General features: G+C 59.6%; 1 protein-coding gene across 2 annotated transcripts in view; it reads right to left on the bottom strand.

Moving 5' to 3' along the window:
• Window positions 1–2,248: 2,248 nt before the first annotated feature.
• Window positions 2,249–26,429, bottom strand: part of FBLN2 (fibulin 2) — a 53,379-nt gene continuing 29,198 nt past the window's right edge. The window contains exons 4-17 of one of the 2 annotated variants that reach the window (XM_065884626.1): window positions 24,246–24,426; window positions 19,749–19,958; window positions 19,044–19,157; window positions 18,447–18,548; window positions 16,427–16,567; window positions 12,326–12,460; window positions 10,368–10,505; window positions 9,478–9,621; window positions 9,239–9,367; window positions 8,751–8,876; window positions 6,521–6,637; window positions 5,736–5,864; window positions 4,539–4,662; window positions 2,249–2,606 (exon numbers count right to left, since the gene is read on the bottom strand). In XM_065884626.1, the coding sequence (XP_065740698.1) occupies window positions 2,249–2,606; window positions 4,539–4,662; window positions 5,736–5,864; window positions 6,521–6,637; window positions 8,751–8,876; window positions 9,239–9,367; window positions 9,478–9,621; window positions 10,368–10,505; window positions 12,326–12,460; window positions 16,427–16,567; window positions 18,447–18,548; window positions 19,044–19,157; window positions 19,749–19,958; window positions 24,246–24,426 (2,148 nt within the window). The remainder of the gene's footprint in view (window positions 2,607–4,538; window positions 4,663–5,735; window positions 5,865–6,520; window positions 6,638–8,750; window positions 8,877–9,238; window positions 9,368–9,477; window positions 9,622–10,367; window positions 10,506–12,325; window positions 12,461–16,426; window positions 16,568–18,446; window positions 18,549–19,043; window positions 19,158–19,748; window positions 19,959–24,245; window positions 24,427–26,429) is intronic. The other variant, XM_065884627.1, reaches the window with a different exon arrangement.

Genomic DNA, 26,429 nt, shown 5'->3' with positions numbered 1-26,429 from the left:
ACATGCCCCCGGGTCACCACTGGTAAAAGCATTAGCAATTGTACTGCTCCCTTGTGTCGGGGAATAGGTGTGCCCCGACTACCAACCAGCTCCAATAAAAACTCTGGACACCAAAGGCTCAGAGGAGCTTCCCTGCTGGGCAATGCTCATACATGAAGGCTGGGAGGAGGTTATGCCACCTGGGACTCCATGGGGAGGGCATAACCAGAAACTGTGTTAGGACGCCTCCTGGACCCTTACAGATACTGTGAGAGTGTGGGCACGAGAGACAGTGTGCCAGCTGGGACCACCGAATCACATTTCTTCAAACCCCACAGTGTCAACAGCAGGCAGAGACCTCCTCCTTGGAATGACGTCTAGGCAGAGAGTTAGAACGGCATCTGAGACCCCAGTCGTCTGACATGGGGCGGGGAAGATAAAGACGCGAAGGGCTGGCTTTCAAGCCTTCCTGAGTATACGTTCACCCTCAACACCAGGGAGCCAAGGCAGGTCCCCACTAGAAAGATTCCTCTGCTTTTTAGGTGATCTGGGACGGGGGTGGGGGTAGAATTCTGTTGTGACCGCACAATTCTTCACACAGGGGCAGGATGCTGGCATGACACCATCTCAACTTTCTTTTTTTGTATCTGATGCAGCTGTTCCGGGAGCAAGGCTGCAACTGTGTATGCAGGAAGCAGGGCCGATTCCTAAGCAAGAAACCATAACTAGAGTTTTAAACCTTGGTGTCAGAATTCCTAAGGGCCTGATGGGGTGGACGATGCCTTCACCGCATCTGGCAAACTCAGGGTTGCAGCTGTGTGCCGCCCGCTGGTTGAGATGGCCCCCTGGTTAACTCTACCTATAGGAACGGAGTGCGCCGGGGTACCGGGGGGGGGGGGGGAGGTGCTCGCTGGACGGGCATTGCTGCCTTTCATCTAGACCAGCACGATGGCCAAACCTAAAGTCCATTCCCAACGTGGAAGAACTGGGGTACAAATGGAGAGAATCGGAATCACAGCTGAGGGGAAAGGATGAATGGGTTACGCAACAACTACGTTTGTCCAGGACATTAATATCTCATGAGGCTTAGAGAAACAGGCAACACCATCTCTCAGCTCCATTATACCAGACGGCTGAAAGGGTGAAGCCGAGCTCACTCCGGCCTTTGGAACCTGACAAAGTGAAATGGACGCTGCAAACCTGAATAGCCTTGTCCTGGAAGACATGTAGTCACACGAGAGACGATTCGCTGGATGAACTGCTAATGACTGGAGGGCACTCCAGTCTCATTTTGCAGGTTACTCCTACCTCCCGTGATATGTCCCCATAGCCCTGGCACCACTGGTGAAGCTATAACACCGACAATGGCCAAATACACTGGGACACAGAGTTGCAGCCTCCGCAGGATGGAACACCGATGGAAAACGGCTGGCCCGAGAGAGAACTGGATTCAGGTAACCATTAGCTCATTTCTATGCTAAACAGTCTCACGCACGTTCGTCATTAGGTGCGAAGAGCGGTCGGTCAGGAGGTGACAAAAGTAACACTAAACGTAGATGTCCAGCTTCTGGACAGCGTCCAAAGTGACAAGCCAGGTGCGGCCCACGTGTGGAGAAGGAGAGGAGGGAAGAGGGAAACGCAGGCGGAGGAGAAGAAGTAGGATCCGAAGCGAGCACGCTCCCACTGCCATCCTTTCAGCAACCCAAGGTGAGGCCCGAGGCGGGGGCCCAAGACACGCAGGCACCGCTGGCACACGCAAACACTGCACAAACGGAAGCGGGTTTTCTGTTTTCACTTTTTTACTTCATAACCCTTTTGTACTATTTGAATATATATATATATTTGCAATATACATGTACTACTTTTATAATTAAACAAAAACACTTAAAAACGATTTTTTAAAAAAAGTGAAGAGCTAATCACAGTGGAACATGAAACAGAATATCATCACTGGGGACAGGTCACCCAGGTGAGTCCAAAATCTCCAACGTGGTCGCTGATTCCAGTCTTGGTCATGTCCAGCCTCGGATCCTCCGTCCCCATCCACGGGGCACCAGCAGTGGCCTGCGCAAAGCTCCCTCCAGGGGCACAGGAGAGGCCGAAACGCCAGGAACAGGTCAGCAAAATTAAGTTAATTTACAGGGTCAGAGTAAACCGGCCACAGCGCCCGCCCCCCACGCGGCCGGCAGGGAGCACGGAAAGAGGCGTGCGGCCGGGGCACCGGACCAGGGAGGACCGGGGGCTCCACGCGCTCGTCCGCGGCCGCGCCTCACAGGGCAAAGGTGGTGAAGAAGATGTGCATCTTGGCCAGGAAGGTGGTGACGGAGCCCTGCCGCCATAGCTTCATCTCCACGTCCAGGGCGAAGTCCCGCGGCTCGCGCACGGACCGCTGCAGGAAGACGACGCCCGTGTAGGCGTTGAGGCGGCGCGTGCCGAAGTAGCCCTCCTCGTTGCCCTTGGTGATGGTCAGCGCGATGGTGTCGCCGGCGAAGGCGGGCACCGGGCTGATGCGGAAGATGTGCGCCGGCACCAGCAGCCCGGTCTGGAAGTTGAGCCGGTAGTACGTGATGCGCGCCGGCGCGTTCTGGCACTCCATGAAGTCGTGGCACAGCGCGCGCTCGCACTTCCTGCGGGGCGCACGGCGGGCGCGTCAGCGGCGGGCTCGCTCCCACCCCTACACTCACCCAGCCCGACCGGGCGCAGGCCTGGGCGCCGGCCCCCAGCCCAGCTCCGCCCTCGGCAGCCTCGCAGCCTCCGCCGGGTCACCTGACCTCCCTGGACCTCAGCTTCCTCGTCCGTAGGACGGGTTAATGGCCTTGCGGTTTCACTGGTGGGAAGGGGTGAGGTTATAAACATGCGGGCTCTCAGCACAGCGCCAGGTAGCTTGTCATTCTTACCTCCCTGCCTGCATTCTTTCCCTCGCACACTGCCTATGTGCATGGATTCCCTGGCCACGGTGTTTTTACTGTTGTAATCTTTTCTCAGATTCCCTTTTCTTCCATGATTGACTCTCCTTCGGAGCCATTTCCTCTTCTGACTTGGGATGGCCTGCCCTTTCCCCTCTCCGAGGGTCAGAGAGCTCTGAGTCACACCTGCTCCAGAGGACGCCGGGAACTCGGCCACGCTACAGGACCATGATGACAGAACCTGCACCAAACCCCACGGGGCCCAAGGCTTCGATTTCTAAGCTCAGCAACAATCTGGTCTCTTCTGGGTGCAATGAGACACTGTCACCTCCATCACCAAATCCCTGTCTCAAAGCTCAGTGCTTCCAAAATGGCTACCAGGGCTCAGCAGGTCTAGTGGATGTTCTGAGCAGAGTTCCCCAACTGGGGGACCACAGCGCCCAGCCACGCAGGGTTGGGATATGACGTCACCAACACATGGCACTAATGCAGCACCAGGCCATGCCATACACTCTGTAAACTCATGACGTGTTTTCACTCATGCCGTGCTGACACCCACCCTGGGGCTGGCGCTACCATCACCCATGTGGCAGGCGGAGCAGCTGAGACCCAGGGAAGGGAGGTCACCTGCCCAGGGTCACCCAGACACAGTCACCCAAGCGTCCCAACACACCTGCACGTAGACACTCCCCAGCACTGTGTGTGTTAGCAAGCATGTCACAGGGTCAGCAGGACAGCCGGCAAGTAAATCACGAGCGCATACATGCTAAGAAGTGCCACCCCAGGCAGGCTGCACGCACAGATGCAAAAGACGGCGAGCAAGCAGAGAAAGCAAGCTTCGAACAAACGAGCACATCCACGTGACAGCACCGCGCAGAGAAAAGAAGATGGACGCTCCAGCAAGTACTCTATGGAAATGTATGTTTAGTAAGGAAAGGACAGGAAATACGGCGAAACACCAAGAGGCATCACTAGGGAGTGTGGTCACCAGCCTGCGAGATGGCCCCGGTGTGTCCCCTCCTGTCACTCACACTTTGAATGTTGCCTCCCAGGGTACCCCATGCAGTGCTGGACTGTGTGGCCAGGGGCAGAAGTGATGATATGTCACTTTTAGGATTAGGTTAGGTTACAAAGGACCTTCACTTGCCTTCTTCATGACCCGTGCTGGGAGAGCTCCGGCCCCATGGAGAGGCCACATGGTGAGGCGCTGAGGCCTCCTGCCCAGAGCCATGAGTGGGCAGCGGGATCCTGCAGCCCCAGTCAAGCCTTCAGAGGACCCAGCCCTACGCGACCCTTAGCCAGGACCACCCAGCTAAGCGGCTCCTTGGCTCGTGACCCTCCAAAACTGTGTGAGATGATAACTACTTGTCATGTTAAGAGGCGAAGTGCTGGAAAGAACTCGTTACACGGCAAAAGATAACGTGTGTGTGTGTGTGTGTGTTTGAAAGAGAAGATTTTTTTGTGAGTTTTCCTCCTTTCATGCTCTATGCTCCAAGCTTTCTGCAAGGTGCTCTCTTGTACCATTTATAGTCATCAGACCACAGACCTGGCAGTGGGGCCTGTGAAGAGCAGGAGGTGGTGAAGGCACGCGCCTGTCACCTGGCCTCCGCCCTGGGCAGTGTGGATTGGCCGAGGCCGGGTGGGGGCACTCACGTTTCGGAGACCCGGACGTAGTTTGGGGGACACTCGAAACGCAGGCAGCGGAAGCCACCCTGGATGTTATGGCAGGTCTCAGCCTCAGAGCAGTTGTGGGTGCCCAGTGCACACTCGTCCAGGTCTGGGGGGAGCAGAGGAGGGCGATGGGAGGGATGCCCAGAGCTGGAGACCCTCGTCCGAGCCACCCCAGCCCGCCCCAGGGACCTGGGTCTCAGAGCAGCTCGGCCTGTGGGCGCACAGCTCACATGCCACCCGAGCGTCACATACTCCCGTCTCTTCCACTCTGTACAGTAGTCAAGGGCCTGGGAGCCTCTGTGCTGCCAGCACAGGCCATTCCCCAGCCCCCGCGCCAGGAAGGCCAGGGAGGAGGGGTCAGGGGAGATGTCCTGAACGCGAACAGGTTTCCGGCCTGAAGCGCCTTCAAGAGCCAGAATCACGGCGGCGTCTGAGCCGTCCAAGAAGCCCGTGCTGTGCTCCCACCATCAAGCAGAACAGGGCCTCAGGCTCAAAAGTGAAATCACGCTCTAGGCACATAAAGTCATCATTCCCGCACAGCTGTTTACGGCAGGTAAGATCCTCACCTTTTACAGAGTCCAGATTGTTTTTTTTTTTTTTTTTTTTTTGCGCTACGCGGGCCTCTCACTGTTGTGGCCTCTCCCGTTGCGGAGCACAGGCTCCGGACGCGCAGGCCCAGAGGCCGTGGCTCACGGGCCCAGCCGCTCCGCGGCACGTGGGATCTTCCCGGACCGGGGCACGAACCCGTGTCCCCTGCATCGGCAGGCGGACTCTCAACCACTGCGCCACCAGGGAAGCCCCAGACAGATTATTTTTTAAATTAAAAAGCAGACAGCTCTGCAGCCACGAAGGCTTGGCCAGCTCCTGGGACCCCTGAGGCTTCTCTTGAATAGGCTAGGTAGGTCTCCTGTCTTTAGAACCATCCCACAGGACCCCCATCCCGCTCACAGGGCAGGGCCCAGAGCAGAGTCCAAGCCTCTAAGCTGGGTCAAGCAGCAGAAAGACTGCCACCTGCCTCATCCCAGGCGTAGACCTCGGTGAACACGGCCACCAGTGGCATCGGCCATCCTCTGCCTGTGCACTCGGTGTCAGAGCTCTGGGAGCACAGCCAGCTGCGTGAGGCTTCTGGGCCTGCCTGGAGGCTGCCTGAGGCCCCGGTGGGGCGGACCCCGCACTCACCCTTGCAGGACCTCCCGTTGGCCGTCACGGTGTAGCCGCGCTCTGGGCACACGCACTGGTAGCTTCCTGGCACGTTGATGCAGCGGAAGGTACAGAGGATGCCGGCGCCCTGAGCGCACTCGTCGATGTCTGCCAGAGAGAGTTTCAGCCCCTCGTGAACCCTGGGTCATCCTGCCACAGCAGCGGAGCCTAGGGGCCCATTTTACAGATGAGGACGACAGGGCTGAGAGAGGAAGAGAGCTGCCTGAGGCCACAGAGCTCACAGGACCCGCATTCCAGGGCTTGCCTCCCGGGGCCGCCCCATACTTGTTACTGCCAGCTGAGGGCCAATCAGGTACCAGACAGGGTGTGGACAAGGTACAGCTGACCCCTGAACAACACAGGTTTGAACTGCACAGGTCCACTTACACGAGGACTTTTTTCAATAAATACTACAGTAGCTCGCAATCTGTCCCTGGTTCAACCACAGGTGCGGAACCGCAGATACAGAGGGCCGACTGTAAAGTTATATGTGGATTTTTGACTATCGGGGAGGGGAGGCCCTAAACCCTGTGTCATTCAAGCATCAACTGTAACTAACTTAATCCTTCGTCCCACTGACGTCAGATGTGGGAAGCACTTGTCCAAGGTGGCACAGCCAGGAAACGCCCGGCTGGGACTCAAACTCTGATACGACGCTAAGGCCTCCGTGTGCCCTGTGTCCCCGGCCCGGTGGGGACTCGAGGAGCCTGGCACACGGGAAGTGGTGTCTCTCAGGAAGGGGGCCCTGGGCAGAGGAGAGGTACCTGTGCAGGTATGCCCGTCCTCGGCCAGCTGGTAGCCCTGGCGGCAGTAGCACTGGTAGGAGCCGTAGATGTTGGCGCACTCCTGGCTGCAGCGCTGGGCCTCACACTCGTTCACGTCTGCAGACAGACCAACCGGAGGTCACTGAGGTGTCCTTCCAGCCCAGAGGGCCAAGGTCCAGCTCACCTGGAGCCTTATCTTGAGAGACCATCAGTTCCAGCCTCCCCTTCGGGCCGATGGGGAACCAGAGGCCCAGAAAAAGGCAAGGAGCCTGCCTGAGACATGCCGTGAGGCAGGGGCAGCAATGTATTACAGCTTGCTGGTGCAGTCCCGGCCTACTGCCTGGAGGAAGCAGCCACAGGTGGGGCTCAGATCCCCGCACGGGGAGCTAGATGCTGCCCTACTGAGGGTCCACAGCACTGGGTAGAGATGGCTCCGGGAGACGTCACCCAGGTGCTAACGAGGACCTGCCCTTGACCCCCAGGGCCGGCCCTGCATGGGGGTGGGGGAGGGGTGAGAGCCGGCCTGCGAGGCAGCGGGTGAGCTGTCTGAGTGCAGGACGGGTGAGATGGGGCATCTGCTGGACTCTGAGTTCCTTGTGGGCAGGGACTTGTCTCTCATTCATCCAACCAAGACCTGCCGGGCTCCGACAAGCGCCAGGCCTGTGCTGAGCGTGGGGACAGGGCCACGAGCAAGACGGACAACCACCCCCCGTCACAGAGCTGATGTTCACGTGTGTGCTGGGGAAGAAGCGGGGGGATTAAAGGGGCGGAATACCTAGTACGGCAGAAGGTGGCGCGTGCTATGGGAAGAGAGCAGAGAAGGGGCAGGGGTGCGTCGGGGAGGGCTGCAGTGTTAGAGTCGTGCGGGCATGTGGGGAAGCGTTCCAGGCAGAAGGCACGGTGAGAACACGGGCCCCGAGGTGAGGGTGCGCCCTGTGCACGCACAGAAGAGCGAGGAGGCCGGTGTGGTCAGAGCAGAGTGCGGGGGACGGGGTCAGCTCACACATGGCCTCGAGGCCACTGTCTGACGCGTGATCCTCGGGACCTCACAACATACACGGCTTTCACACAAAATGATGGAAGCCGTGAGTGAATGAATGAGTGGCTTCTCTCCTCTACCAGGCTCTGAGCTCCCGGGGGCCAGGGGCCACGCTGGTTCCATCTCTGAGTCTCTACCGTCCAGCCACAGATGGAGCTGGAGAGAAGTGGCCTGAAGTAGGGGTGGCGGGGGGGAAGGCAGAAGGGCCAAGGAGTGAACGAATGAACTACAACTAGGGTGGGATGATGCTCCAACCCCACGGCTGTCTGCACCCAGCCTGGCCGGGGGGAGGGCTCACAGGTGGCTGTAACCCCCGTGAGTGAAAGGGAGCGACAGGGTCTGTTTTGGGAGCCCATCCAAGTGCCGTCTGACACAGCCAGGCCTGGGGTCGCTCCCCTATCCCTGGGCTGGTCCCGTCCCACAAGAGGCCAGCTCTTTGGCCAGGCCAGGCAATCAGAGAGAGGTGCATGGTCTTCCCAGGGGTCTCAGCAGACTCACCTCCCCAGGAGGGAAATGAGGAAAGCACCTCCAGGGGAGGTGCTGGGAAAGACGGCGCCAGCAAATGGGGCCAGAGACCCCACATCCCCTTTACTCACGGGACCCCCTCCCCACTTCACTGAGCAGCCTGGGATCCCTGCACCCCTCCATACCAACCCCACCAGACCTGGCCCAACCACACCATGAACACAGGTGGGGACAGCGTGACGGTCCCTCACGCGTCCCCTCCGTCAGCCCCAGGCGCATCCCACATGGGGGAGTTCACGTGCTCGGTTTAACACACAGTGTGTTTGAGTTTAGATCCACCGGCGACGTGCACAAACCAGCAGGCTTCGCATACATATCTAGATTTCTGGGATCTGGAAAACCAAGATGGGGTGACTCTGGAGGGCACTACCAGGTGCTGTGTGGCCGCCGGGCCGTCCGCGTGGCCACAGGCCTACCTCTCGTCTCACTCACTCTGCCCCCCCCCCGAAGCCCAGGGCACCGCGGTCATGACCAGGGTCAGCACCTACCACGGGGCAGAGGCTGGGCCGTCCCCCCTGCCTGCCGGGAGCTCCCGCCCAGGGGTGCACACAACACACACACCCGGCCCTTGGGTCTGAGATGGCAGTGGGGGGCCCTGGCAGGAAACAGCGTGCAGCTGGGGCCCTGCACGGGGGGGCCGCGGGTCAGAGGCCGGCTCGGCCGTACCTTCGCAACGCTTGCCGTCGGCCGCCAGCCGGAAGCCGGGGGCGCAGGAGCAGTGGTAGGAGCCGAGCGTGTTCTCGCACGCGTGCTGGCACAGGCGGCTGGGCGAGCTCCAGCACTCGTTCACGTCTGCGGGGCGGGCGGCAGGTGCAGGGCCTCAGGGAGGGCGGAGGGGGCCTGGACACCAGCCGCCTCCGGCCCCGGGGAGGAGAGGGACCCAGGAGCCCAGAAGGAACGCGGGGGAAGAGGGAGCAGGGGAAGACGGCGGAGAAGGTGTTGGACAGGGACCAGAGGCAGACGTGGAGAGACAGACGGCACAGCAAAGGGCAGGAAAAGAGCAGAGCCGCAGCTGGACAGGACGGCAGGAAGTCTGTCCGGCCCAGAGAGGGCCGGTCATGTGGTCAGGGCAAGGCTGGCCGGGGGGAGGGCCTGGGGCAGGCGGGCACCTCTCAGGGCAGCCGGACGGGGTCCCGGCCACCAGTCCCACCTACCGACGCAGGCGCGGCCGAAGGCGTCCCGCTGGAAGCCAGGCTTGCAGTCACAGCGGTAGGAGCCGGGGAGGTTGTGGCACACCTGCCCCTCGCCGCAGCGGTGCATGCCCGCCTCACACTCGTTCACGTCTGCAGGGGGAGGCGAGCAGGGCACCCTGAGGCCCGGACTCTCCCCCTGCACCAGCCGCCCCGGCCCAGGGCACCCGGGAAGCCAGAGGCTAGGGGGAGGCGGGCCTTACCCACACACTTGGTCCCGTCCTGGCTGGCGTGGTAGCCACGCCCGCAGATCACTGGGTTCCTCTGGCACGTGTAGGAGCCCACCGTGTTGATGCAGCTGAAGCCTGGCCGACATGGCTCGGAGAGTGACGTGCACTCATTGATGTCTGTGGAGGGGGGTGCGGGTGACAGGGAGCCTGCTGTAGCCCCTCCTGGAGCCCCAGCATCTGAGTCCAGGGCTGCACTGGGAGGCGGCCAGTCCCGGGCCCCAGACCAGTCCAGGTCGGGCTGGCAGGTCAGACTATCCAGTCCCTGAGTCCCAGGACCCGTGGGCTTTCCCTCCCAGAACCCAAGCGCTGTTGGGTAGGTTAAAAAAACGTGATACAGGGCTTCCCTGGTGGCGCAGTGGTTGAGAGTCCGCCTGCCAATGCAGGGGACACGGGTTTGTGCCCCGGTCTGGGAGGATCCCACATGCCGCGGAGCGGCTGGGCCCGTGAGCCATGGCCGCTGAGCCTGCGCGTCCGGAGCCTGTCCTCCGCAACGGGAGAGGCCACAACAGTGAGAGGCCCGCGTAACGCATTAAAAAAAAAAAAAACAAAAAAAAAACAACAAAAAAAAAACGTGATACACCTTCATCCAGTCCAATCCCACAGATGGGTAAACTGAGGCCACAAGAGAAGTAACTCAGCCGCGAGCAGACAGTTCAGGATAATAAGGGCTTCCATTCTGCAAGTGCCTCGCGGGGCCCAGGCACTGACACATCCATTCACAGGGGGACACTGAGGCCGGGAGGGGGAAAGTGCAGCAAGCCAGGTCTCCCTCTTCTGTAAAGCCCTCAGAGCCTATCCCCCCAACGACCTCTCCTAAAGACCCCCAGGGCCAGGCAGACGCAGCCCCTCCAAGCCTCACTCACCCACGCAGTTGCCCTCGGGGTCCTGCAGGAAGCCCTCCATGCAGCGCTGCCGCGCCTGGCAGTAGAAGGAGCCCTTGGTGTTATGGCACACGGAGCCCGCCTGGCAGTTGTGTGTGCCCAGCTCACACTCGTCCACGTCTGCCACACAGACCAGGCCGGGGGTCAGGGGCTGGCGGGCTGGCAGGCCCCTGCCCGCACATCCCCACAGTGACCTTGACGGTTACAAAGGTCTTCTGCGTCACAGGGAGCTGCCGTGGTCCATGCCAGCAGTAACAACAGCGTCACCCCTCACGGAACGCTGCCGTGCTACCAGGCGTTGTCCCAAGGGCCCTGAGACATACTTATTTACTCAGTGCTTACATGTACCCAGGAGCAGGCTATGACAAGCCCCCTCCTTCACAGGGGAAACTGAGGCACGGGCAGGGTTCCATAGCTGGGGCACTGCTTCTGGGCAGCCAGGCTTGGAGCGTCCAACGATGGAACTGCCAGACCTGGATGGCACCACTGTCCCCACCTGTGGTGTGGCACCAGCAGGTCACAGGTGCCCCTCCCCGCTGTGCAGCACCCAGTTTACAAAGTGCAGGCCCTATGCTCCCCCTGTGCTTCCCACACAGCAGGCATGTCGGGCTCTTTCCAGACGAGGAAACCGAGGCACGGAGCAGAAAGGGGACACAGCCGAGACGGCCTCGGCCTCCTGACGGCCTGATCAACCTTGTGGGTCTGTCCGTGTGTTGCTCATCCATCCACCCCCTCCTGTTTCCAAGGTTTCCACCACTTTCCCAAAGGAGCCCAGCCTCTAGGCAACCCTGTGCTGGGTTCTAGAACCCCCTCCAAGGACCCCCGGGAGGCTGAGAACACAGCCCCTGCCCAGCCACTCTGGTCTAAGAAGGAGGCCCTGGGATGAGAGGGGCGGGGGTGCTGGGGCGTCCAGGGAGACGGCCCCCCTCCCCACGTGTCAGGGTTCTCTAAAGGGGGCTCACCGTGGATCTGTGTGAGCCCTGTGGGCATGTGTGGGTGTGCACAGGTGTGCGCCGAGGGGCCTGGGCTCATCTCCTGCCAGCTCACCCCACCCCTGCTCCACGCCCAGCTCAGGGCCTGGCATGGAGTGCGTCGAGCACCTGCCTGAGCGCCCGCCGACCTCAGAGTCGCTTCCCACCGCCATTTTCCGGGCTTGCAACAATGGAGCACTGCTCTGGGTCTCACTCACCTCCTGGGTGACTTTCTTCTAGACGTTTTGAGTTAAAATAAAACGCTTCCCGTCACGGGTGAAACAAACTCCCAACCGCTTGCCTATCTGGGCCTGCCAACCCCGCAGCCTCCTTCCACCAGCAGCGTGCTCTCACCCGAGACGCCCTTTCTGCCCTTTGTGCCAAGACTCCTCCCCTCCCTAAGGGCATGGCACCTGCTGTTCCCTCTGCCTGGAACACCCTTCCCAGGGGCCTCTCATCCTGCAGGTCTGCGCCCAGGCATCACCGCCACAAGGGGCCGGCCTCTTTGGACCCCACCTAAAGCAACACCCAGCCCCGCGTGCCTGTGGGCCCGCCGGTCCCCCCATCAGGAGGCCAGAGCCAAGAACACACCCCCACCGGTACCCCTGCCACCCAGAACCCTGCCAGGCCCACAAACGACACTGGGGAAGCATCTGCTGAAACGGTTCAATGGAACCTCTCTCTCTTCTGAGGCGGCTAGAATTTTCTGGTAAAAAGGACAGAAGTGACCCTTCTGTGGGAACTGAGGCATAGGGAGGGGAATAACTGACCCAGACACACTTACTTCGGGGGCCACCCCCACGCCCCAGCCTCTGCCCCTAAACCGTCACAGGAAACCCCAGGGCTGGGAGCTTGCCAGAAGGGAGAAGGCTCTGGGCGGGCCAGGTGGGCTGCAGGCGGGCTGGGGGCAGATCAGAAGGTGGGGCGGGGGTGGGGAGGTGGGCGGGGCCTCCAGCCAGCTCGCCTCACCTGTGCACTCGCCATCCTTGAGCGTGTAGCCGGACTCACAGGTGAGAGCCTTGTAGCAGCGGAAGGAGCCCACCGTGTTCATGCAGTGCTCGCCCCGGCTGCACGTGTGCAGGTCCGTCACGCACTCGTTGATGTCTGCGGGGAGAGTGAGGCCGTCAGAGGCTGCGGGGCGCTCCCGGTACGGCACACGCGCTGCCGGCCAGCCGGCCCTGCCCTCAAGGTACTCACTTCCCAGAGAGCAGCACGGTCTGTGCAACCACCCGTTCAACAAAGATCTATGGAACACGTACCATGGCCCCAGGGGCACATGGTGAACGGGACAGACAGAAAGTCTGCCATGGCGCGGGACACTCAGAGCGGGGGGGACAGCAGACAGACAAACCTAAGAGGGAGGGCGGTCCTGAGTCTTGTGCAAGAGAGAGCGAAGGAGACCAGGAGTGGGAGGTGCAGGGGGCGGAGGCACGAAGGATGCTCAGGGCAGAGGACACTCCAGCAAAGCATCTGAGGAGGTGCCAGAATGAGCCGAGCACGTATCTTAGGCAGAGGGGACAGGCCGCCAGGCAGGCTCAGGCTCTGGCCCAGAGGGGTGTGACTGGGGCGGGAGAGGAGAGTGTTAGGAGATGCGGGGGAGGTGGGAGCCATCGAGGGCTCCAGCAGAGAAGGAAAGTGGGCTGACTTATTGGTAACAGGGTCCCCTGGCTGAGTGCAGATACTCCAGGGGTGAGGGTCTGTTAGACTAGGAGACGATGGGGCTTAGGCTGCCGCCCACGGAGGCGAGGAGAAGCAGTCGGGTCCTGGAAGTGCTGTGAAGGTCAAACCGACAGGATCTATGATGGATGCGACGAAGGAGAGAGAAAACGAGGAGCCCACTGGTCTTGGCAAAGCTTTCTGGACGAGCAGCTCTACAGCTGGGGGCCCAGCACCCGGGCTGGGGCCAGCTGGGAGGAGTAGGCTCACGGCGGAAGGTTGGGAGCCCTTGACGTCACACTGGGCTTGAGGATCAAGCGGCAGCCAGAGGCCTGCCTCGGAGCTCATGGAAGGGGTCTGAGGCGAGACATTGACTTGGGAGTGGTCACTGCTGAGGTCACCGGGGTCGCCGAGTACTGACGCCTGGGATGCGCAGGTGGGGAGGGGAGAAGCCAGCAGAGGAGGGAAAGAAGTAGCATCAGGGAGGGCGGAGGAGACCCAGAGAGGTGGCCAAGTCAGACGTCCCTGCAGGTGGGCAGGAGACACCCCGTGTCTCTGCCACGCTCCACCTGGCAGGGGAGGTACAGCAGTCGTGCGGATTCGTTCATTCACTGGACACACCTTAACGAGCAGCTATTCTGTGCTAAGCCCAGGTGGCCTAGAGGTGTGTCACAGCCTCTGCCCCCAAGGAACTGCCAGTCGGCAGGCAGGGAGAGAAGACAGGTCAGGTGGGGACTGCCCCGGGCTCAGGCCAGAGCACTGCCCGCTGTGGGCCCTGCGCTGTCAGAGCTGCTCTCAGGGACAGTCATGTCTGAGCTGAGCCTACCAGGACGACAAGGACCACGTGGAGAGGAGGGGTACAGGGCTGTGGGGCAAGAGACTGTCCCAAACTCACAGGTGCACCAACTGGTGTACAGGCCCGGCCAAGGCTGGTTGGGTGGGGAAGAGGAGGAGGAAAGGGGAGAGTTCTGGTCCGTGGTTTCCGAGGAAGGGTTGGCTGGGCCAGACAGAGACTTCTGATTTATAAGCTGGATTGACAGAGAGAGATACATTCTCAGGAGCCCAGAAACGTCATGGGCCAGGAGCGCCCCCTAGCCTGGGAGGAATCATGGTGAGAGATGACAGCAGACACCACTGATTGTGTGGCTCACTTAGGGATAGGGCAGCTTACGGGAACTGCCCTCGATCCCCCAGTGATACTGCTTCACGGATAAGGAACTAGGTCTCACAGAGGGGATGTGACTGAAGTCTCCCAGCCTGCACGGGACAACAGCGAGAACAGAACCCAGAGCGCCCAGCCCTTTCCCCACTGCTGCAGAGTGGGCCCCAGAGACGGGGCTCCCATCGTCTCAAAGCCAAGCCCACCTGGAACACTATTCCCAGGGCCCAAGATGTTCCTCAAAGGACAGGGCACAAAAGGCCAACAGCAAAGCACAGGGGATTCCCCACAGAGGTCACCTGTCTGTTAGAGGTCCTGTGGACTTGGCACTGCCCAATACTGTCCCACTTCAGCTTACATTCCTCCAGTGATGGGGGGCTCACTACCTCTGCAGGCTGCCTCAGTATAACACATCTGTTGAATCACAATTATGGCATCAAACACTAGCAAGTTCTTTACATGGACTCATGTAACCGCCACAGTGACCCTCTGAGGTAGACATTAGTCCTCTCTTTTCACAGGTGAGGAAACTGAGGTTCAGAGAGATCAAATGACTGGTCTCAGGTCCTACAACTAGAAAGCGGCAGAGCCAGGATTTGAACCCAGCCAGTCTGGCTGCAGAGGCCACACTCTCAACCCGGGCACCCGTCTCCCATCTCACCAGCCAGGGTTAATAGAACATGCCTGGAGCTCACAAACGCACCGCAGAAGACACGTCTGTGGATGAGCAAGTGATGGAAAGAACGAGTGCTCACAGATGAGATGAACACATAAGTGGAACACAAGGACGAAGAGGAGACTGGGGTCCGCGCTGGATGATAAGGAAGGAAAGGCTGAAAGAATGACTATAAACTTTGCTGAATGGAATGCACCTCTGCTCTTTCATCCCAGAACCCGTTTTCCAGCTGCCCGGCGACCCCTTTCAGGGCAAGGTCTTCTCTCCAGGCCGCCAGGGAACCCTGCACGCCCGCGTCCTGGGAGGGTGCTCACAGGGTGGACCGCCTTTTCCCAGACACACACAGACACGACCCGGACGGGAGGAGCTGCCCCGCCACTGACAAGCAGGCTCCAGAGAGCGCATGTTGGGCCGGGGGCTGGAGGCCAGGGGCACACATGTCTGCAGCGGCCACTCCGCTGCCCGGCGGCGGGGGGTGAGGAAGAGGACACGTCCAGGTTGGGCGTGGTCCCCAAGCACAAGGACGACACGCGGGGGTCTGGGCACGTGCAGTGCAGTTCCCACCTCCACACGTTTGTTGCAGCCGTTCCTTCCTCCCTCACGCCCCTCCCAACTCCCAAACCCCCTTCGTCCTTGGAGACACGTGCACACGCCACCTTCTCCAGGGAGTGTGTCCAGACGCTGCCAGCTGGAATGGCCTCTCCCTTGGCCTCTCGTGTCCCTGCCACAGCATGTCCCAGTCTGCCCCGAGCCCCCGCTACCCTGGGTCTATCTCTGTTCAGGTCCGTGATGTTTCCTCCACGAAAACACCAGACCCCCAGCCATGGGAGAACAGCAAGTCCTCGCTGCCCACAGAGCAGGCCTGGAGCCCCAGCCCTGGCCCACAAGGGCACCGAGAGGCAGGAGGGCAGGCGCATGACTGGGCACCAGCCCATCCGTGCACAGGCCGGGACCTGGGTACCAGCCCAGGCCAGGCCTCCGAGCCCCGAGGTTAGAGGTGAGGAAACAGGCTCAGAGAGGCGAGCACTACTGCTCAGGGTCACACAGCAAATGGACGCCTAGCTGGGGTGTTTGCCTCTGAAGGGGCTCTGGCCGCATCTAAGGACAATCTCAGCAGCTGAGGTAAATGCACACTGTGCCCCGGGCTCTGGCTACGCGATACACACGTCACATCACCTCCAAACGGGGAGCAGTGCCCTCAGTGCTCCCTTTTCACAGATGATAAAACGGAGGCTTGGGAGGAAGTTCAAGCCCACAGAGATACTAGGGGGTCCTGCTTCGAACCCAGGCCTCCCTATCCTGCTGCCCACACGTCTCAATGACCTCATTTCAATGACCAGCCAGGTCACACCTCAGACAAAGTTCTGACTCAGGCACGTCCCTGGGGAAAGCAGCTTCCCGGTGGCGTCGGTGGAGAAGCAGGACACGAGGGGCACGACATGGAGCATGGGGTGGCGGGCCGTGCTGAGAGCTCACATGCAAAGGGCAGGCCCTTTAGCATGTGGCTGCAGTGTGGCGGGCTTGGCGTGGAGCGGGGCAGGGAGCCGTGACGGTGGCGGCAAGCGGGGCTCTGGCTTACCCACGCACTTCCTGTGTGCATTGAGGATAAAGCCCTCGGCACAGAGCACTGTGTGGTTGACACAGTAGAAGGATCCCAGGGTGTTCACACAGAACTGTCGCCAGCTACAATCGTGAGTGCCCAGCAGGCACTCGTCTTGGTCTAGTGACGGCCGCGGGAGGAAAAACAGAAGGGCCGTTAGAGCAGCGTGGCCCCCAGTGACAGATGGGGAGACTGAGACCCAGACGGGCAGGGACCTGCCCAGGACCTCCCAGCCCATCACTGGTCCCTCTGGGCTTTGGGCCCAAGTCTGAGTTTGTCCAGTTGAAAGATGTCAGAGCAGGAGCCCTAGCAGAGACAGGTGGCAAAGTGAAGCTCAGAGAGGGTAGACAGCCTCTCCAGGGTCACACAGCGGGTGGGACCAGAGGCCGTCTCCCACCCATGCTCTGGAGACCCTCTACCTCCACAGGCAGCCACGGGAGCCACACAATGGCAGGAGCTGCAAACCTAAGTGCTTAGGGGGCCAGGCTGGAGACATAAACAGGAGAAGGGGCCAAGGGGGCTCTAGGGCACTGCGGGGCCTGTGCTCTGTCGAAAGGGAGACCAAGGCTGTGGGCTCCTTGTGGACAGATGTTACAAAGTTTCAAGAAAAACCTGAAATTTGGACATTTAAAAAAAAGTCTTGAGCTGTCACTGCTGGTAACTTGTTTGACTATTTTAAACAGATGATAAAATAAATATCGTCTGCAGGGCTCCTCTGCGGGGCAGGCTACACCCACAAAACGCCCTCTGCATCCTCTGGCCTGGACCCCACAGCCTCTACCACTGGGGGCGCTGCAGAGAGAAAGGGAGGCCTGGAGGGATAGGGACACGGGCCCATGGCCTGAAGGAGTCCCAACCCAGAAGAGATACAGTCCTCATGTCTTCAGGGCCCTGGGAGATGAGAAGCAAAGCCAGATCTGCCCCCACCATCTGAGAGAAAGGCCTGTCAGTCACCACCACGCTGTGTGCTCTGGGCAAGTGTCCTGTCCTCTCTGGGCATGAGGATGGTTTTCATCCACACCAGAACAGTCCTGGGCAATCGGCTAGAGGTGGGTTTCGGCTTCTGACAGGGATGTGGGTCTCTTCCCAGGCAGACTTAACCCTGTTACCCATGGACCCAAACCAGGTTCATGTCTCCTGAACTTGAACCTGAAACTAAAGCATTTCCTAGACCATCTGCACGCTGTCTGCCTGCCCTGTCTCCACACACAAGGAGGTGCTCAAGGTGTCATCCACTGTGGGAACCACCCCACAGCAGGTGTCAGATCCGATGCCCCCCAGTTCACAGGGGGAGGTCCCAGCCCGCAGAGACCCCATCAGGACAAGACCCAGACTGAGCGGGTTCGTAAGTGAGGGAGGCCTGTGCTTTTCAACCTTCTTCGGCCCTTCTGTGAAGGCAGAGTCTCCAACATCCACCGTCCCTCCTTGACTTCAGAACTGAGAATGTACCCTCGGCTGGGGCTGCCTCTCCCCAGCCTTGTTCCCCATGGAGGCCAGCCGGGGCGATGTCCTGCCACAGGACGACAGGGCAGGCACTGCCCTCTGTCGGTTCCACCCGTGGCTGGGACGGGAGCAAGGCGGTCACAAACCCAGTCAGGCCACTCAGATGGGGTGACCCTCGAGGACAGAGCTAGTCAGAGCGTGACCCAGGGAGTCTCGGGCCTCCCCCCATCCAAGACCTACTAGGTCAGACCCCTGGGGCCACGTGGACTTCTCAGGATCCTGTGGTCCCAGGCCCACAGGTGACCCTGTTGCACACTGAAGTTTGCAGAGGCCTGCTCCAGGGAGTGGCGGGGCCGCGGCCAGCCCGTGTGCCCACCTGGGCTCCACGCACACCTGGCACGTGATGTGGGCAGACGCAGCTGTTTCAGCTTTGCAGCTGGTCGTCATGGCAGCCACACCTGCTCCCCGCTCACCAGCACAGCGAGGTTTGGCCCTGGAACACCTCCCCCGCTCCGGGCCCACTCAGCTGTGCGGGGCCCACGGCAGGGGGGCTCACCTTCACAGGACACGCCGTCCGCCATGATGGCATAGCCGGGGAAGCAGGAGCACATGGCGGTGTCCCCGACCACGCTGCATACCTGCTTGCAGGGCCCGTTGTCTGCGAGGAAACCGCACAGACGTCAGAGACCACGAGGCTCCGGCCTACAGGGCACCCCACTCCTGCCCCTTTCACGAGGTCACCCCTTCAACCCGCTCACACACCGGCTGGTGTCTGGGACCTCCCCCAACACGCCCCTCCCTCAAGTAACAGGGATGCGGGTGAGGAGGAGGCAGGAGGACGGAGGGGAGGAGAGGAAGGGTGCAGAGAACGCCCGCACGTATCTGAACGCGGCCTCCGTGATGCCTGGGCGAGCAAGGATTGTACTCTCTCAGTTGTACAGAAAGCGGGGCTGAAAGCGGCTGATGGGCCATCCTGGGGTCACCCACGCCTGCCCCAGGCTGCACCCCCCATTCTCACCTCTCACAGCTCCTCACCCAACCTCCGACGGCGAGGCCAACCGACCCCCCGAGCCCGAGAAGCAGCACGCCCCGGTGGGGCCACCCCGCACACGCCCAGCCCGGAGGGCTCCCCGCCTGCCCACGGTCAGCTTACCTTTGCAGGTGTTGGGCTGCGGCACGGGCAGCGCGATGGTGTTGGGGACCACCTGGGAGGATTCGGGCCTCAGCGCTGACTCCTCGGCGGCCTCCGGCTTGGGGCGGTCACCGTCTGTCACGGACAGAGCAGACAGGAGGGGGGTCTCGCGTCTTCAGGCAGCCTCGGGCCCCAACAGGCACCATGCCGGGCTCTCGAGGTCGGGGGGCGGCTCATTTTACCCACCCCCATCCACCCCACGGGAGAGGAAACTGAGGTTCAGGGAGGGACGCACCTCAGGCCAGATCCGTCTCACAGCTAATCGGGGCAGGGAGGGTGGAGGAGGACCTGTCTGTGGCCTCAAATGAATCTACCCCGGGAAGCTGGCAGGGGGAGAGTCCTCCCAGACCAGGTGCCGGAGCCTGACAGCCACGGGCCTGGTACTGGGGACGCGGCTAGGTAGGCGAGGGCCTCCGTGGCCCAGGTCCTGGCCCTGCACTTGAATCCAGGGTGGGCCGCTGGGGCTGCCCTGCAGATGGAGCCCCAGGAGGGAGCCCGTCTGCCTGGCCTCACAAACCCATCGCTGGGGACCCTCGGCACCGGTGGGTTCCACAGTGTGGGGTGGCGGGAGGCGAAGTCCCCCACGGTCCCCACCCGAGGAACACCACGCTCTGCGGTCAAGATCAGCCCCGCCCCAGCACCTGCCCCGACCGTCCGGGCCCTCACCTGGGCGGCAGGTACGGCCATCGTCCTGCAGCGAGAAGCCGGGAAAGCAGGCACAGTGGTAGGAGCCCACGGTGTTGATGCACAGGTGTTGGCACAGCTCCCCCGGGAGGAGCAGGCACTCATCCTGGTCGTCACCGGGCAGGCTGTTGGGCAGCTCAGTCTCCGTGCCCAGTGACAGGGCCTCCCGACTCGTCAACTCTGCCTCTGAAACTGGGGCAGGGGTCCATGCTCACGGTGAGACCCAGGCTGGCCCTAGCAAGTGGTTGGGACCACAGGCCCTCAGGAAACCAGATCAAGTCTTCACCAGAACCTTCTGCGTGCTCAGCTGAGACAGCACGATGAAGGACGGATGGGTGGGTGGATGGGTGGATGGACGGGTGAAGGATGGATGATGGATGAATGGAGGGGTGGATGGATGGACGGGTGGATGGACGGGTGAAGGATGGATGATGGATGAATGGAGGGGTGGGTGGATGGGTGGGTGGATGGACGGGTGAAGGATGGATGATGGATGAATGGAGGGGTGGGTGGATGGGTGGATGGATGGACGGGTGAAGGATGGATGATGGATGAATGGAGGGGTGGGTGGATGGATGGATGGATGGATGGATGGATGGAGGGGTGGGTGGATGGGTGGATGGATGGACGGGTGAAGGATGGATGATGGATGAATGGAGGGGTGGGTGGATGGGTGGGTGGATGGACGGGTGAAGGATGGATGATGGATGAATGGAGGGGTGGGTGGATGGGTGGATGGATGGACGGGTGAAGGATGGATGATGGATGAATGGAGGGGTGGGTGGATGGGTGGGTGGATGGACGGGTGAAGGATGGATGATGGATGAATGGAGGGGTGGGTGGATGGGTGGATGGATGGACGGGTGAAGGATGGATGATGGATGAATGGAGGGGTGGGTGGATGGGTGGGTGGATGGACGGGTGAAGGATGGATGATGGATGAATGGAGGGGTGGGTGGATGGGTGGATGGATGGACGGGTGAAGGATGGATGATGGATGAATGGAGGGGTGGGTGGATGGATGGATGGATGGATGGATGGATGGAGGGGTGGGTGGATGGGTGGATGGATGGACGGGTGAAGGATGGATGATGGATGAATGGAGGGGTGGGTGGATGGGTGGGTGGATGGACGGGTGAAGGATGGATGATGGATGAATGGAGGGGTGGGTGGATGGGTGGATGGATGGACGGGTGAAGGATGGATGATGGATGAATGGAGGGGTGGGTGGATGGGTGGGTGGATGGACGGGTGAAGGATGGATGATGGATGAATGGAGGGGTGGGTGGATGGGTGGATGGATGGACGGGTGAAGGATGGATGATGGATGAATGGAGGGGTGGGTGGATGGGTGGGTGGATGGACGGGTGAAGGATGGATGATGGATGAATGGAGGGGTGGGTGGATGGGTGGATGGATGGACGGGTGAAGGATGGATGATGGATGAATGGAGGGGTGGGTGGATGGGTGGATGGATGGACGGGTGAAGGATGGATGATGGATGAATGGAGGGGTGGGTGGATGGGTGGGTGGATGGACGGGTGAAGGATGGATGATGGATGAATGGAGGGGTGGGTGGATGGGTGGATGGATGGACGGGTGAAGGATGGATGATGGATGAATGGAGGGGTGGGTAGATGGGTGGATGGATGGACGGGTGAAGGATGGATGATGGATGAATGGAGGGGTGGGTGGATGGGTGGGTGGATGGACGGGTGAAGGATGGATGATGGATGAATGGAGGGGTGGGTGGATGGGTGGATGGATGGACGGGTGAAGGATGGATGATGGATGAATGGAGGGGTGGGTGGATGGGTGGATGGATGGACGGGTGAAGGATGGATGATGGATGAATGGAGGGGTGGGTGGATGGGTGGGTGGATGGACGGGTGAAGGATGGATGATGGATGAATGGAGGGGTGGGTGGATGGGTGGATGGATGGACGGGTGAAGGATGGATGATGGATGAATGGAGGGGTGGGTGGATGGGTGGGTGGATGGACGGGTGAAGGATGGATGATGGATGAATGGAGGGGTGGGTGGATGGGTGGATGGATGGACGGGTGAAGGATGGATGATGGATGAATGGAGGGGTGGGTAGATGGGTGGATGGATGGACGGGTGAAGGATGGATGATGGATGAATGGAGGGGTGGGTGGATGGGTGGGTGGATGGACGGGTGAAGGATGGATGATGGATGAATGGAGGGGTGGGTGGATGGGTGGATGGATGGACGGGTGAAGGATGGATGATGGATGAATGGAGGGGTGGGTGGATGGGTGGATGGATGGACGGGTGAAGGATGGATGATGGATGAATGGAGGGGTGGGTGGATGGGTGGGTGGATGGACGGGTGAAGGATGGATGATGGATGAATGGAGGGGTGGGTGGATGGGTGGATGGATGGACGGGTGAAGGATGGATGATGGATGAATGGAGGGGTGGGTAGATGGGTGGATGGATGGACGGGTGAAGGATGGATGATGGATGAATGGAGGGGTGGGTGGATGGGTGGGTGGATGGACGGGTGAAGGATGGATGATGGATGAATGGAGGGGTGGGTGGATGGGTGGATGGATGGACGGGTGAAGGATGGATGATGGATGAATGGAGGGGTGGGTGGATGGGTAGATGGATGGACGGGTGAAGGATGGATGATGGATGAATGGAGGGGTGGGTGGATGGGTGGGTGGGTGGACGGGTGAAGGATGGATGATGGATGAATGGAGGGGTGGGTGGATGGGTGGGTGGATGGACGGGTGAAGGATGGATGATGGATGAATGGAGGGGTGGGTGGATGGGTGGATGGATGGACGGGTGAAGGATGGATGATGGATGAATGGAGGGGTGGGTGGATGGGTGGATGGATGGACGGGTGAAGGATGGATGATGGATGAATGGAGGGGTGGGTGGATGGGTAGATGGATGGACGGGTGAAGGATGGATGATGGATGAATGGAGGGGTGGGTGGATGGGTGGATGGATGGACGGGTGAAGGATGGATGATGGATGAATGGAGGGGTGGGTGGATGGGTGGATGGATGGACGGGTGAAGGATGGATGATGGATGAATGGAGGGGTGGGTAGATGGGTGGATGGATGGACGGGTGAAGGATGGATGATGGATGAATGGAGGGGTGGGTGGGTGGGTGGATGGATGGACGGGTGAAGGATGGATGATGGATGAATGGAGGGATGGGTGGGTGGATGGGTGGATGGACGGGTGAAGGATGGATGATGGATGAATGGAGGGGTTGGTGGATGGGTGGATGGATGGACGGGTGAAGGATGGATGATGGATGAATGGAGGGGTGGGTGGATGGGTGGATGGATGGACGGGTGAAGGATGGATGATGGATGAATGGAGGGGTGGGTGGATGGGTAGATGGATGGACGGGTGAAGGATGGATGATGGATGAATGGAGGGGTGGGTGGATGGGTGGATGGATGGACGGGTGAAGGATGGATGATGGATGAATGGAGGGGTGGGTGGATGGGTGGATGGATGGACGGGTGAAGGATGGATGATGGATGAATGGAGGGGTGGGTGGATGGGTAGATGGATGGACGGGTGAAGGATGGATGATGGATGAATGGAGGGGTGGGTGGATGGGTGGATGGATGGACGGGTGAAGGATGGATGATGGATGAATGGAGGGGTGGGTGGATGGGTGGATGGATGGACGGGTGAAGGATGGATGATGGATGAATGGAGGGGTGGGTGGATGGGTGGATGGATGGACGGGTGAAGGATGGATGATGGATGAATGGAGGGGTGGGTGGATGGGTGGATGGATGGACGGGTGAAGGATGGATGATGGATGAATGGAGGGGTGGGTGGATGGGTAGATGGATGGGTAAGTGGATGGGTGGGTAGATGGAAGGAAGAATAGACGGGTGGATGGTGGATGGAGGGTGGACAGAGAGGTGGATAGAGGGGTGGGTGGACGGAGGGGTGGATAGAGGGGCGTGCGTGGGTAGGCGGATGGATGGACGGGACGGTGGGGTTGGGGGGTGGATGGAGGGTTGGGTGTGGAGGTGGATGGAGGGGTGGACGGATGTGTGAATAGATGGATGAGAGGATGGGGGAATGAGTGGTGCAGTGATGGACCAGAGGATGGGAGGGGGATGTGTGAAATGGATGGGTGGATGGGGAGGAAGAAGTATGGATGTGTAGGTGAACAAAGAAACAGGAGGGTGGGTGGGTGGAGGGTGGAGGGAGATGGGTGGTACTAGCTGGGCAGAGCGGATGATAAGTAGAAAACTGAATGAGCCCACCATCTCGAAAATAACAGGAGCCCATCATGGGAGGCCACAGAAGAACTCTGTCCAGAGCGGAACTTGTGCCTTGAACCACAGATGAAGGTGACCAAGGTCCCCACAGAAGGCCAGAGGACACCCAGCCTTGCCTAGAAGCCCCAGCAGTTCTCCCCCGTCGCCCAGCTGGCCCATATGCCTGGCCTGGGGAGCAGCACGCACCTCTCCGTGGTACAGCCTCAGGCTCCGGAGGCCGGCGGACCTCGGGCACGATGAGGGGGTCTTCGCCCTCACAGCAGGAGAGCATGACATGGTTGCAGGGGTAGCCGAGGTTGGGGTTGGACTCACACGACTGGCCCTCGGCCCGCACGCGGAGCCCCAGGCCGCAGCAGTCACAGCATTGCTGGAGAGAGAACCCAGGCCACAGCAGTCACAGCATTGCTGGAGAGAGAAGTGCCGTCACTGCCCAGCCCGGCCGCTCAGGGCCTTCCGCATGGCCTGTGAGCCTGTGGGACTCACTCTGGACCCCCAGGCTCTGGGGAGGGGCTGATAAATGGGAGCGAATTCACCCTCGTCTCCACATGGTGCCCGGGATGTGCTCTCCGGGGGCAAAGGTGTCACCTGTCCCCATTTCCCATGTCTGGCTCAGCTAGTGCAAGTTTTTTGCAATAATTCATAAATGGCCTCTTACGAAAAGAACTACAAGTTAACCCACAGCCACACCAACTAACTGCTCCCATATTTACCAGCAGACTGCAAATCTATTCAGGCTACCTAAAAGGCAGCACTTCCCTTAAAGTTACAGATAAGAGACACTGGGTGAAGCTTTCAGGAGAGCTTTTAACTGGGGCTGACTCAACTTGAAAGTACATCTTTTTTGCTCTCCCCCTTCCTCCTTTTTGGAACAGATGTGATGGCTGGAGCTCTAGCAGCTATTTTGGGTCATGAGGTGACCTTAAAGATGGAAACTACAAGCTAAAGATGATCGAGCAGAAATATAGAAGCCTGGGTGCCTGAAGATATTACACAGATTCACCCCTGTCCCAGACTGCATGCCTCCAAAAATAAAGTCTTTGATTCGTTTAAACTACTGTGGTAGACTGATTACAATAACAGCCCCAGTTGTTCACTCTTCACTGTGTCCTCTGTCTTTGCAGTCTGATAGTACAATTCCTCCTGTCGAAAGACAGGGTGCGTTTCCCAACCTCTTGACTGTGCCTCACGACTTGCTTCGGCCAACAGGAGGAGACAGAAGTGACAGTGCCTCTTCTGAGCCCAGGCCTCAAAAGGCCTTGCACACATCTATTCCCCATGTTGGAACCCCGCTCAGCCACTACCTAAACAAGCCCAGGCTAGCCTGCTGGAGGTTGAGACCACATGGAACAGGGAAGTGTCATCCCAGCTACAGCCATCCTAGATCTAGTGCCAGCAGAACCATTAGCTGGTGGCAGCCAAGGTCAGCTGGGCATGGCCCAGGTCAGCACAACTACTCCAACTCATGACCTGAGCCGGTCATCAGCTACTAGGTTTGGGATGGTCTGTTACACAGCAGTAGCTCACTGATGCTCCAGACTGCATCTCCCAGTGGTGAACATAACCACTTAGGGAACATATCCACATACTTGGTAAACAGTCTGCATTACCTCTGATCCTCACAACCACCCCGAAAGACATGAACTATTAGCCCCATTTTATAGATGGAGAAGCTGACGATGAGGAAAAAGGACTGGTCCAGGGTCAAACATACAAACACAAATGGAATTCTAAACTCGCCGGTCACCAAGGTCTTTTCACTACTATCAGTTGTTTTTAGGAAAAATTGAGCCCAATGAGACAAAATTCGATGTCAAAATCCTCTGCCAAATGATGCCCTCCTCCAGAGGTCCCTCAACCGTCATCCAGGCTTGTGGTTTCTTCAACTCCGTCCCTTTCTCTCCCCCAAATACAACATCCTTCTGTGATACTTCCTGAAACTGTTTCAGGTTTGCCCTCATCCTCTACAGCACAGACAGCCAGCTGTTAGCCCCCAAAGTCCGTTTTCCCTCCTTCCAGATCTGCAGTGGGCACACGACCTCTCCAGAATAAGGACTAAATTTCCCAGCCTTCCTTGCAGCTAGGCAGCCACCAGACTAAGTTCTAGCCAATGTGATGTAAGTGGACGTACCGTCTGTCCTCTAGAGAGGGGCTTTCTTACACCCACGTTCTCAGCAGCAATATTCACAGTAGCCAAGAGGAAGAATCAACCCACGTGCCCATCGACAGATGATGGATAAACAAAATGTGGTCTCTCCATACACAGAATATCACTCAGCCTTACAAGGAAGGAAGTTCTGCCACGTGCAACAACATGGATGAACCTTGGGGACATTACACTCAGTTGAAATGCCAGTTACAAAAAGACCAAAG

The sequence above is a fragment of the Phocoena phocoena genome, chromosome 10 (assembly GCF_963924675.1).
Source record: "Phocoena phocoena chromosome 10, mPhoPho1.1, whole genome shotgun sequence".
Classification (NCBI taxonomy): domain Eukaryota; kingdom Metazoa; phylum Chordata; class Mammalia; order Artiodactyla; family Phocoenidae; genus Phocoena; species Phocoena phocoena.
The sequence above is the reverse complement of the archived record's forward strand: the minus strand, read 5'-3'. Positions and strand labels throughout refer to the sequence as shown.